A 12,135-nucleotide genomic window follows, 5' to 3' on the forward strand; every position below is an offset into this window, starting at 1 on the left:
TAGGATTGCACAGGGCTTGGGCTGAGTTTCACAGTGTGAGTACGCTAGAAAAGGGTATGCTGAATTGCGGTCCTGCCTGCACTGGGCCATGGTTCCTTCCTGAAAGAAGGTCATCCCTGCCAGTGGTAGGTGACAGATCCCGTGCATGCCTCGAGCCCTTTCTGCACCTTTCCATGTATTATTTGTCCAGTCTGGATCTGCAAGCTCCCAGCTACAAATACACCATTATAAACTTGTGCATATAAACAACACATGCATACATATAGAAATACCATTCAGCTGCTTTTTTAGGGCGGAGAGGAGCCCTGCTCATCATTTCAACTGTATTTCAGCTGAATGAATACACGTTGATGGCAGACATATCTGATGCAAAAGGGAGACAGTATCCTGTCATCAATAATCCTAACACTCAAAGGATAAACCAGACACTGTCAGCATGAGCTTTTGTCAAGGTTTATTGTAAAATTTGAAGAAAAAGAGCATTTACAGTATCTATAGAGAGCACTTTGTGTGATTCTTTTTTGCCCCTCCTCTTCTATATCAGGTTACTGCAAATATACTGTGTGAGCGGTACTATATAACACATCAAAGTAAATACAAATGTATTTCAAATGTTGCACACTAATACTGTGTTGGTACAAATCTCTACTAAAGTTGATGTATTAAAAATACTTTCATATATTTTATAAATAAGGGGGAAAATTCACATGTACAAGCATTACAAGAGGAGGCTTTTTCAGGCAAAACCAATTTTTATTTTTCCATTGCACATTTTCTAGTGTATGTGTTGAGTGCTGAAAATAATTATTAGTCTGTCTTGAGAGAAATGAACCTGACTTTTAGCAAGTCTTAAAGGGTAGGGATGTGCTGTGGACATGCTGCAGCTGTGTACATACAGGACAGTGCACCACTGACAGCAGTGTGTGAATTAGCCGCCTATGTAGAGGCTCTTCTATGAAGGGGAAAAGAAAAAAAACACCCCAAGGCTTTTTCAGCAGGTCTTGTGGGGTTGTTTGGATTCATCTGCTGAATAAGCTTTTGCCTGCAGGATGAGTGCAGGATCCTGGTTTTGGCGAGAGCTGGGAGCACACAGAGATTTCAGAGATTGATGAAGTCAGTGGTGGGATGAACAAGCAGCTGGAAATGCTGTTCAGAGACAAGGGGAGAAAAAAAAAAGGGTGAAAAAACCCTCAGTTCGGAAAACAGCCCTGATCAATTAGCAGCAGGCTACTTCATACATCTATCTTAAGGCTTTGCCTGTATTATTTTGCTCGGGGTGTGCTATATCTACTCTTCGGCTGCCCTACAAGACTGTGGCTGGCCCCTCAGCTCCCCTTGCACGCTTCAACCCAGGGTGGTGGGCAGGATGAAGGCTTCCTCGTGCCTTCACCTTGACGGCGGCTCATTGCCATGGTGGGGTGGGAATTTCCCTCAAGATTCCTGGTGCTATTTCTAGACTTGTGCTTCATGGCAGACTTAAAGGACACACTGAAGTCCAGGATGAATAAGGAATCCACACAGGCAAATCACAGGCCTGCGTGTCCAAAATATGAAGCTGTAGCAAAAGAGGCAGATATTTGTTTATTAAAATGCAAACGAGTATTAAAATGTTGCTCTTCATGATTTAGGTATTGACAAAAGTGTTTGAATTTTGTTTTCTTCAACTGTAGCTTTCAAATTTAATCATGAATTGTTGTTAGTTTTCAGCATCCTCAATGAAGTTTGGGGAAAGAAATAAAAAAGCTCTTAGCCTGCAGTCCCCTCGCCTTTTATTTGGAGAGAATCATAATTTGTTGGGTTATTATTTTTGGCGATATGTTTGCCCAAATATTGGTCCATTAAGAAGGGGCAGGATGTTTGGGATGTCCTGTGCTTGGGAAAGCTTCGTGCCTTCAGAAGTGAGAACGTAGTGTAGTTAGTATACTTTAAGGATACTATTAATTTTCCCATGCGTACTCAGACCTGCCAGTAGTTAGTCTGTTTTAAACCGTGCAAATATAAAGTATTCAGCAAACTGACTCCATCAAGTCCCTGTTTCAGTGGCCCTGCCACCTCCTCACCAGGGTGGACACTGGTGCCAGGCTCCATGCTCCAGCATGTGGGGCTGAACGAAGCCACTGGATGGGTGCAGGGAAGAATGAGCCATGGACCACCAACACTGGATCCTGCATCTTTAACACAGCAACTGCTGCTTTCCTTTCTAAACCTAAAAAAATCCCAAACCTTTGTATTTACATCAATCCTCTTATTACCCCCTTTCCCATAGAGCATTCTGCTATATGTTAAGTGTCTGATGGAGAGGGTTTTTAGCTTAATGCAAGACACTTTAGCTAATTCGGCAGTGGGCTCTGGCACACTTTCCAGTCTTGCTGGCCACAATGCACAACACAAGTCTGTATTTCTTTGGTGGTGGTAGCAGTGCAGGGCAGTACTATGCTTTCTGCTGCAGCATTTTTCCTGTCCTGTTGGCTTTAGAAATCATCAGTACCCACTGTGATTTGTGCTGATGTGGTCCATGTGTGAGGGGAGAAAGGGCAATGCCACACCAGGATGCTGTCTACAAGCATGACCTCATCCCCTTCCACCATTAAAAAAAAAGGCTATTGAAGATATGAAAATAAAAAAAAAATAATAATCACATAAAGAGTTTTCAGGCTTGAGAAAATGCCTTGCCTTGTGAGAATAAAATCTCCTTAAGAAATCATAAAGCAGCTGATGTATCTACCAGATTGAAATAATTCTACAGAGACAAAATACTGAGTAATTTTGGCTACGGGATAAAGATAGCATCCTGTGTGCCAACGGCTGGATGCCAGAGCCAGCCAGCTTCAAAGCTGAAGTTGTGTTTAATACAGAGCTGACTTTGTGCTGAGCAAGCTTGGGAAGTGGAAAACTGTCAAGAGAGCAGGGCTGGCTGGCGCTTGCTGTCTGTGTCAGTATGTGGTATCTTCCTGGAGGAGTTCAGCTGTGCTCGACACAGCAGGGAATTTTATTTGCACTAGGGCTACATGTGCTGGTGATCTGGATGAAGAGAACAACCTGAAGCTTAGCTATTAGGTGGGATATAGACCCTTTCAGATCAGCCACTTGAAAGAAAGTGATGCTAGAGAGGGTAATTAATAAGCCAGTAGTTAGCCTCTATTTGTGGTCCACCAATATTTTTGACACTATATTTTAAAGTAATTGTCTGGGATTCCATGTAAAAATAAGACTGGATCGCAATGCAACACTCCAAATACAGATAAATATAATGTAGCTGCTCATATTGAATTGTCTGCAAAACATGGTGTTCAGAGCTGATGTTAGGAAAATTTTGCATTCTTAACGCTCAGAAACAGCTTACAGTAGGTACAGTCGGTACTGGCCTGCAGGGTGCAGCTGTGCTAAAACAGATGAGAGTTGAAAGTAGAAAATAATACAGTTGTTTGAAAAAATAAAAAATGACTAGCAGATGCCTTATTACTCTTTTCTAGCTTGGTTGGACCTGCCTAAAGAAAAGAGAGCTGGGAGTCCAAGACGCCAGCCTGGTCTGCCTGCTTGACCCCACTCAGATCAGGCTTTGCAAGCCCTCGAAGCAAATCCTCTGTACTTCTCTATGCAGAAACTTCCGTCCACTTTCTGGAAGTCAATTAACATGGAGTTTACTGTGGCCTTAAATAAAACATTAAAAACTCTCCCTCTGCAATACTCCTTGCAGTAAAAAAAAGAAATCTCATCTCAGGTAATGCTCCACTCTCTGCTCTGCCGTGATTACAGGGTGGTGGAAGTGCCAGCTGTCATTGCACCCTCTTGTTGTAAGTTAAAGAGTAACTGGAAAGCACATGGCTCTTGGGTTGGGATTCCGATGGCGCAGTGATGTGGCCATCAAGTCATGCATGGCATTACGTGCATGCAACTGTGGGGAGAAACCTTTGCTAATCCAGGAATTTGAGTTTTACTTCTGGAAATGCCAGTGCTCTGACCTTTGTAAATTGGGATGGTCTTGTTTGATTTAGTGCTTGTCTTGTTTACTAGTCGCAGCTGGCTTTCTGCTCTCTGCTGTGCTTAGTGCCTTTATCTGATGGCTTTGGACAAGTGTCAAAGACATCATAGACTGCCAAGGGTTAGATGCTGAAGTGCTTAATTAAACAAGCCTCTAGGCAGTGGCAATTTGCATGGTAGAAGCACCACAGCAGGGCTCACTCTTTTTGTCTTATTTTTCTTTTAAGTTAGTATTGGGAACTGGTTAAAAAAAATAATAATTTCTTTTGGGTCTTGATTTTTGTCTTGCAGCTACAAGCACTTGGAAAATATGACCCACAATGTTCCCTGAACTTAAGATGAGACATGCAAAAATCTTGTTCACCTTTGAGTTTTGTGCCGCTAGCATGAGTTTTCATCTTTTTTCAGGAATTGCCTTTTTTCTTACAATGAGGGACAAATAAAATTACAAGAAGGAAAAAATACCTAAAGGAAAACAGAGCTTCTTTACTAGCCAGTCATGTCTGTGAGGACTGTAAGTCACCCGAGCATGCTGTGTCGAGGCACCGAGGGTCATTAACAGCACTGTGTGAAGGCACCAGTACATCTTCCCACCAGGCTCTGCGGGGCCGACCTTTCATGCTGTACACACCACTGAACTGAGTTATGGGCATCAAATCGGCTGATGCAGAGAGTAGATCGGGCTAAGAACATAACAAGTTTCACTGGGCATGCTCAAACCATCCTGCTCCGCCTGTACGGGCTGTAAATCCCACCTCATCCTACTGGGCAGCCATAGGATTTCAGCATCTAAGGTATTTTGGCAAATGCACTAGGCTGGGCTGCAACAGCCAGCTCCTGTTGCATGTAATAAAAAAATAAATGAATAGTTGCAGCTCTGTATTTGCAGACCCCTTCATCGCATGGCCCCAGCCTGGGCTGCAGCTCAGTCCCACTGCTCGGGCACAAGCCCTGAGTCAGCGCCTCTGCATTTTGGGGGCATCCTGACTTTTACCAGATGTGAGCAGAGATGAGATTGTGGCCTGCCTGTCTCTTTTCTCTGTTTTCAGGGTCATTTAAAAAATCCTCATAGCCTTGCTATTTCATTCTTTATTTTAAGAGACCAGTGTTAAAAAAGAACCAACCCTCTTGTTGCAGGCAGGTTAAAAAAAGGGTGACATTTCAGGTGTCTTTTTCTTCTTCTAGCAGATCGGAGCACGCTCTTCCTGGGCTCGCTGTGCTTGGCTGGGAATGAGTCCCGTCCTCAACACCAAATATTGCTGCACCATCTCTTTTTTAAAAGAAACAGCCAGGTTTTCCTGGTCTCCAGATGGAGAGATTTCCCTGTGTTTTATTTCAGTCTGCTTCAAAAAGCAACAAGGGAAAAAAAATAACTAAAAATCTCTTGCTCCAGGGGGGATTGGGTGAAGCAGGCAGCGGCTGGGTGGGAGGACACCACGGCAATGTGGCAGGAGCCGTGCCCACATCGTGGCTGAGGTGCCTCGTGCCGCAGCACCAGGGTAGAGATGCACGAAGAGGGAAGGAGGGGTGAAATCCAGAAAGGAGTTCAAAGCCTTTGAGGAACAGCAGCTGGTGATACCTGTCGTGAAAGCACACAGCTGGCAGCGAAGATGCACATGAGGGAGGGCAGAGGGAAAGACTGCCGGGCTGGGGAGATGAGCAAGGAGCAAGTAGCACTAGAAAAGGTAAATATAACATTGAGCAATGCTTTGTTTGCCATAACCTAACTATATCGTAGGATATTTTGGGAGTTGTTTTTGGTTAGTCCAAGAGAGAATGTGCAAAGCAGTGAGCCAAGCAACAAATGCGGGTTTCAGATGGGAGGTGGAGTCGAGTTGTAATCCAGCATGGAAACCAGGCGCTGGCTGCTTGCCTTGCGGGATGCAATTTGTTAGAAGCAGCAGGATTTATCCCCAGGTTTTCTAAGGGAGAAATTACACGAGTACGAGATGGCAAGTCATAGGATATGCAGCAGACAGGGAAATCCCAGGGGTCGAGTGGCCCAGTCCCAGTCCCAGGGGTTCGATGAAGAAAGGCAACAGCTATGCATGTAACCCTAGGGATGTTCACTTAAAATAAAGCCCTGAATGGAGAGGGACAAAGGGGGTCTTAGGGAAAAAAATATACAGGCATGATGGCATGCCTGTGTCTTTGATGAATAACCAGGTTATTGCACTCATGCCAACTCTTACGTCTCCCCAAGCCTCAGTTCCCACTTTCCTGTTAATTTTTTTGACCTGCTGTAGGGTCATACAGGGAATTAGCTGTTATCTCCTTACTGAATTGAGATCTTGGCCTTTTTATCTGTTTTACGCAGTACCTAGCACACTACCGGGCACTCTAGTAATTAAGACCTAATCATGGTATAAATCAAGTAAATAAGTACTTGTTGACAGGTCATCAGGACTCGTGTGTCTCTCCGGCAAAGCCATGTTCATGGAGGTCAACACAGCCAAACGGCCAAACTCCTTCAGGGCGGGTGAAGTGTTTTTCGATAGCCCCCCTCGCTAAGCCCCTTCTGCAGGGGTGACCGAGCAGCCCTGCAAGTTTCCCGTCTCCCACCCATCCTGCGGGAATGCCCACCTCTGCCCACTGAAACCTTTTGGGACTTCTGTTGATTTTTCTGTAGCGGTAAAAAAAAAAAAAAAATCAAAGTATTGAATGATAAGAACATGTTAATTATTGTTAATTCCAAATTAAGGCACTCGTGACTTTTCTCTCCAATTTAAAAGAAAAGCAGACCATTTCTAAATAGCCACTGAACTGCATAGTTAAAGATGTTAAGTAAAAACTCTCACTCATTCAGAAAGTGAAAATATTGAGGGAAATACTATGAGAAAACAGTATCTCCATTATACTGCTGTTTAACCTCAACAATTAATGGAAAATGCCGCTGGTCTTGGGACTAGAGTCTTACTGTCAACCAGGGACTATTTTTTCCCCATGATTCTAATGTCAGACTACCCAAGTGATATATGAGTGTTATAGGATAACTAAATGGTCATTAATTCCATTTAAATTAATTTCAATTAATCACTGTGATTAATTAATTTATTAGCTAGGAATTAATAGTGAATTGGTGGAGAACACGAAGAGAGTGGGAAAGAAACTGCAAACAAGGAAATGTTGTCTCTTTTTGACAGAATTGAAAGGCAAAAATGAGTTAAACATTTTTTTGAGTGTATATAAAATTTCTGTGTCATAAAAAAAATAAAATCAGAGTAACAAATGTGCAGCACTTTAATGTCAGATTTGACTGTCATTGGAACTGTTCACAAGGAGTGTGGACAATCTAAGTTGTACTTCATTTTCTAAGTATGATATATAACCATTAGGATAATTTAGAAAACACATCACCAGAACTTGGGCTGAAGAGGGAAGAAAGGGAACATCTTTGGAAGGTCCAAGTGGGATTTTTCAAGTGAACGCTATTCCAACATTTTGCGACAAACAGGAAGAAGTGAGGTCTGTTACACATCTTTCACAGCCTATATATAAACCAGTCTCAAGAATATTTACCTGAACAGATATATACAGGTTTTTATAATATTCTTAAAAAAGTAATATTTGCTTGATCTATGACACAATGAACGTCTCTACAGGGAAACTTACCATAGGCATAATAAAATATTCAAGAAGTCATAAAAGATAACACGAGAGCAGTGTTTGGCCTTGGTAAAACACATTTAGGATGACTGCAATGTATGGATACAGCTTTGTTCAAGAAAGGAGTTGTGCATATTTAAAGGTACTTACAAAGCTGGTCTTCTCCTTTCCTTGACATGGGTGTTTCCTAACCAGATGAGTAGAAAATCATGGACACCATGCATTGCTAAAGGAAGGCTATGCCAATCTGTTTTCTATGTCTGTGTTGCAATGATAGGATAGTCTCTTCTAACCCCTATGGCTCATAAGTGAAAAGAGATGTAGGTTTTAGCCTATGGGTGTTGAAGGGCAATTTCAAGAACTCCATGTTTAATGAATTCATAGGATTCAGCTCCCCTTCTTCGTCTGTCTGAACAGATTTTTATATGTTCTCTATAGAACCGAAATTGTTTACATTACTTCAGGTCTACAGCCATGCTAAAATGCTACTCTTTTGGTAAAGTTTAACATTTAAAGCAAAGATTACCAGTGTTAGTCTGCATTCCTCTCATTTAAAATCCCTCTGTGTGCATTGTGAAATGGGTGACTTTAAGCATCTGTGTTGGAAAAATACTGCGCCACTACGTGTATCACTGGATGTGTTCAGCAGCTGCTTTCGTACAAACTCTGGGCAACAAGGTAATTCACAAAACAAGCTGGGTCTTTTGAAAAGCGGATGGGTGGTTCCAATGCAACAGATGTTTACCTTCAGAGAAAGTTTTCACCCACATCAAGACCACATTTTCAAAGTGGCGCATGAGATACAACCGCTTGGATGTGCCTGTTCATGGTGGCAGTGATGCTCACCTGGTTTGCACCACTTTGCGAGCCATAGCTGCTCTTGCCCTGATTACTTCATGGTGATGGATATCGAAAGTTACAAAAAAGCAACTAGAAAAGTTTTTATATCTTCCAAATGTGCAAATGGATCTATATTTTTATGGGAACTCAACTGAAATTTCTCAATGCCAGCTGTTGCATTCTAGGGTAATTCAGCTGGTTTTACATGAAACTCTTTGCTCATAACTAAAAGATAATTGACTATAAACAAGTGTACTATAAATGGGAAGAAAAAAATCACAACGAAAAATTGTTTCCCAGGATGTCTGAAAAGAAATAGGCAAATTAAGGCTATGACTAGAAAATGAGTGAGTTTTCTATTAAAAATACCCTCTGTCATTGTAGCTATTATTTTACAATGAACCAAGTGACTTCAGTGCTACTAAATATTTAATGAGAGAAACCAACAATTTCTAGAAGTGTTGCTGCCTCCTATGAGAATAACCATAACTAATTCTCTGCCCCTGAAGAGCAGATTTTGCATATTGTGCCCAAGCTGACCACACTCAGAAGCTGCTGAAAGACTAATGCCCCCTTCTCAGCAAAATTTTTTACAAACTCTGACCCCCCCAGTGTTTCCTGGCTTTTACCCACTCTAATGGCCTGGATATTTCATGCCAAATGTCTCAAATACAATCACACAAATATGCATTAGAACAGGGGAGGGGAAGCATAACGTTGCCTTCAGTAGTACCAAGAGCAAAATTAAGCGCAGAAGAAAGCGAGCTGACAGTTACTATTTCTGTTATGCCTCCTTCTGAAATCACATCCGTGAATCCTCCTAAAGCCATCCTGCAGAGAAAACTGATCAGTTTTCATTAAATCGCGCTCCTAGGTTTCTGTGGGTTGAAAACTGCTCTCTGATGCTTAGTTTCCCTCATCATCCAAAGGTGAATTTTAACTGCAGTCATTGCTTCTGTAGTCTCTCTGTGTTGGGGTGGGGTAGTCAGCACAGCTAACGGGCAAGGTATACAGGAAAGAAAACTGATGGCTTGAACATAACATAAAAGCTCCTCAGTATGGAAACTCAAAATCTGTTTTGTTCTACAGAATCACTAGGTTTCGTGGCTTATACGATATCTCAGTGGAGATACTATTCGCTTCCCAGCATTTTTCTCATAACCACAAATCATACCCCCAAATAAAAAAAATCCCTTCAAAACCACTTCCTATTAGCAGAGCATACCTTATATTATAAAACTTGCAAGTAGACCAGTGTTGTACCATGAAGCCTATACAGGGGTTTTTTGTTTTTTCTTTTTTTTTTTTCCCAGTGTAAAAATATACAATGCTACTGCGCATTTGTTGCAGTGTAAAGGTCCAACCGGTACTTGCCTGCCGAAGGCTCTACTGCTATTGCCCTTTCATACCTCTCCAACCCAGACCACTGTGTTACCCCTCCTTATACCTGAAACCTCACAGCGTAATGTATTTTGCCTCCCATTTATAACAAACAATGAATCTTTAGCTGGTGTAATGAGATACTGTCCAAATAATCCACTGTCTTTCATAATTCTGTTGTAGTTGCTCCAGGGCCAGTCTTTGGATGTGATAGGGTCCTTTAAATTCTTCAGTACATTCATTTTCCCTGTTGACAGCTCTACGAAAAGCACATCTGTTTGCAAATGTGAAGTAGCATATATATAGTACTGATTGCCTTCAGTGAAAGAGGGTTGAAATGTCAGATCAGATACATGTATGATTGTTTGTAAGTCATAAATCAACTTGATTTCCCCTCGGACAGTTAGAGCCTGGACTTTGATCCTGCCACTGTCTTCATCCGCACTGACCAAATAGCGTCCGTCCGGTGAGATATAAGGTGTGCCTGACACGTCGCTGTTGGGGCCGATGACGGCATCGGTAACACTGTCAATAATGAGCTGCGGCGACTCAGCCACCGACCTATTCCTCCTACACTGGACAAAGAAGTAACCGCCCAGGTGGGTATAAGCCATGGTCTGCGGTACGCAGCTATGGTTTTTGAAGTTGATAGTCTTGATGTGGGTCACAGTTTCCAGGTCAATTTTGTGAACTGCGGATTTTGATTTGTTAAAGATGAAGCCAAACCTGAAATAGAAAACATGACACTGAAGTCATCTTTGGAGACACGGTGATATGCTGGAGAAAAGATGAAAGTCAGCAGAACTGGGAAACTCTATCCTGTTGGTTTTGGAAGCGTGTGCAGTAATGCTGTCTCTTTTCTGTAAGAAATCTCTCTCATTTTAGTCCTTCTAAAATGTGCTAAAAGGAGGTATATATTTCAGTTACAATTAGCAACCTGATCCTGGAAGCCTAAATATGTGCTTGGATATTTGAATAACATCTTCAAGAGTGGAAGTCTTTTATTGGGAAGACCAATTTACAATAGGAATGATATCAAGGCTTGGGTGTTTTGGAGGCTAGTGTTGATCAGTTTTGTATTTAATCTTTTTCAGGTCTAGAGAGATGTAACTCAATATATACTCGAGACTTCTTCAATATCAAGACAGAAAACTGTTCAAAATAAAGCATATCCCTGCCAGGTTGGGGCCAGAGAGCAACTTCAAGCTATATGAGTGAAGACCATGTCCAACCTCATCTCTTGAATTATAGGATTGGAGGGTAGCTGTGATGTGTGTTTGCTACCCGTGGTGCCTGGGGACCACTGCAGGAGCTGGCAAGGCTGAGGTGTAGAGCAGACTTTGTTAAGCACCATCCCACCAGCCCAGGGAAGGTGTAAAACATTTCTCCAGGAACATAACCAGCCAGGGTGCACTGAAGAAAAGGGATCTTTGTTTTCTGTCTCAAGAGAGGGCAGACAACAGTGAGCAGAGAATAAATGTTCTGTAAAAGATATATGCTGCAGCACATCTGACCTTTGCTGAAGACAAGAAAAGGTCAAGAATAGCCAAGAAAGGTTTCTGCTTAATTTGAGAGGGAGCCCATAGAAACAGCCTGTTTGTGTTCCCCTGGATTCACAGGTCACTGATACTGACTTACGAAAACTAATTTTACATCAAGTATCTTTTCATCCATTCAATGCAGACAGGAGGAAATGAAGTGAGTGCTTAGTTTTGTATCTCTTCCCCAAAAGATGTAAAATTGCTTTGTGAAATGTGGAGGACAATGTGCTTGTGTGCAGATAATATATATTTTGCTTAAAACACTGGATTTATTTCTTTATTCTTAATCCATCTGTCAATGAGACACTCAGCAATGATTTCACTTCTAAAGAACGAGCCAATGTAGTGTACAATCCCATGAAAATCACTGGGCTAAGCCTTTCATTTTCCCATTATACTCACATCCATTAGAGACTTCAGAAAATATCTGCAGTAGAGATGCGTAGCGCACTGTGTGTGGGGAAATTGGATATGACACTTGTATTTCTCCTGGATGAATGCATTTTAAGTACACTTTAAAAAATGCTTTCCCTTACAGCATTTTTTTCCCCAAGACTTCCTTAATACTTGGCCAAATGCCCAAAGAAGTTCAAAAATGGTTCTTATCATAAACTTTAATTTAAAAAAGTGGGTCAGAATGTGTTTTATGTGCACACAGCTGCAGAAGCAGCGCAGCGCTTGCATTAAATCTGTGATCTGAAATCTCAAAGAAAACCTTGCACTTAGAGAGTTTTTAATAGACAACAATCTACCCTGGGAACTAATAAAAATGGATACATTCCTAGAT

At 41.8% G+C, this 12,135-nt stretch overlaps 1 protein-coding gene across 5 annotated transcripts in view; it reads right to left on the reverse strand.

Annotated features, from left to right (window-relative positions):
• Nucleotides 1–7,203: 7,203 nt before the first annotated feature.
• Nucleotides 7,204–12,135, reverse strand: part of FSTL4 (follistatin like 4) — a 240,666-nt gene continuing 235,734 nt past the window's right edge. For all 5 annotated transcript variants that reach the window (XM_087754170.1, XM_087754171.1, XM_087754169.1 and 2 more), the window contains one exon: nucleotides 7,204–10,533. In XM_087754170.1, the coding sequence (XP_087610296.1) occupies nucleotides 9,831–10,533 (703 nt within the window). In that variant the 3' untranslated portion in view covers nucleotides 7,204–9,830. The remainder of the gene's footprint in view (nucleotides 10,534–12,135) is intronic.

Source organism: Nipponia nippon, unplaced genomic scaffold (assembly GCF_047370975.1).
Source record: "Nipponia nippon isolate SJK-2023a ecotype South Korea unplaced genomic scaffold, ASM4737097v1 scaffold_17, whole genome shotgun sequence".
In the NCBI taxonomy this organism is placed as follows: Eukaryota; Metazoa; Chordata; class Aves; order Pelecaniformes; family Threskiornithidae; genus Nipponia; species Nipponia nippon.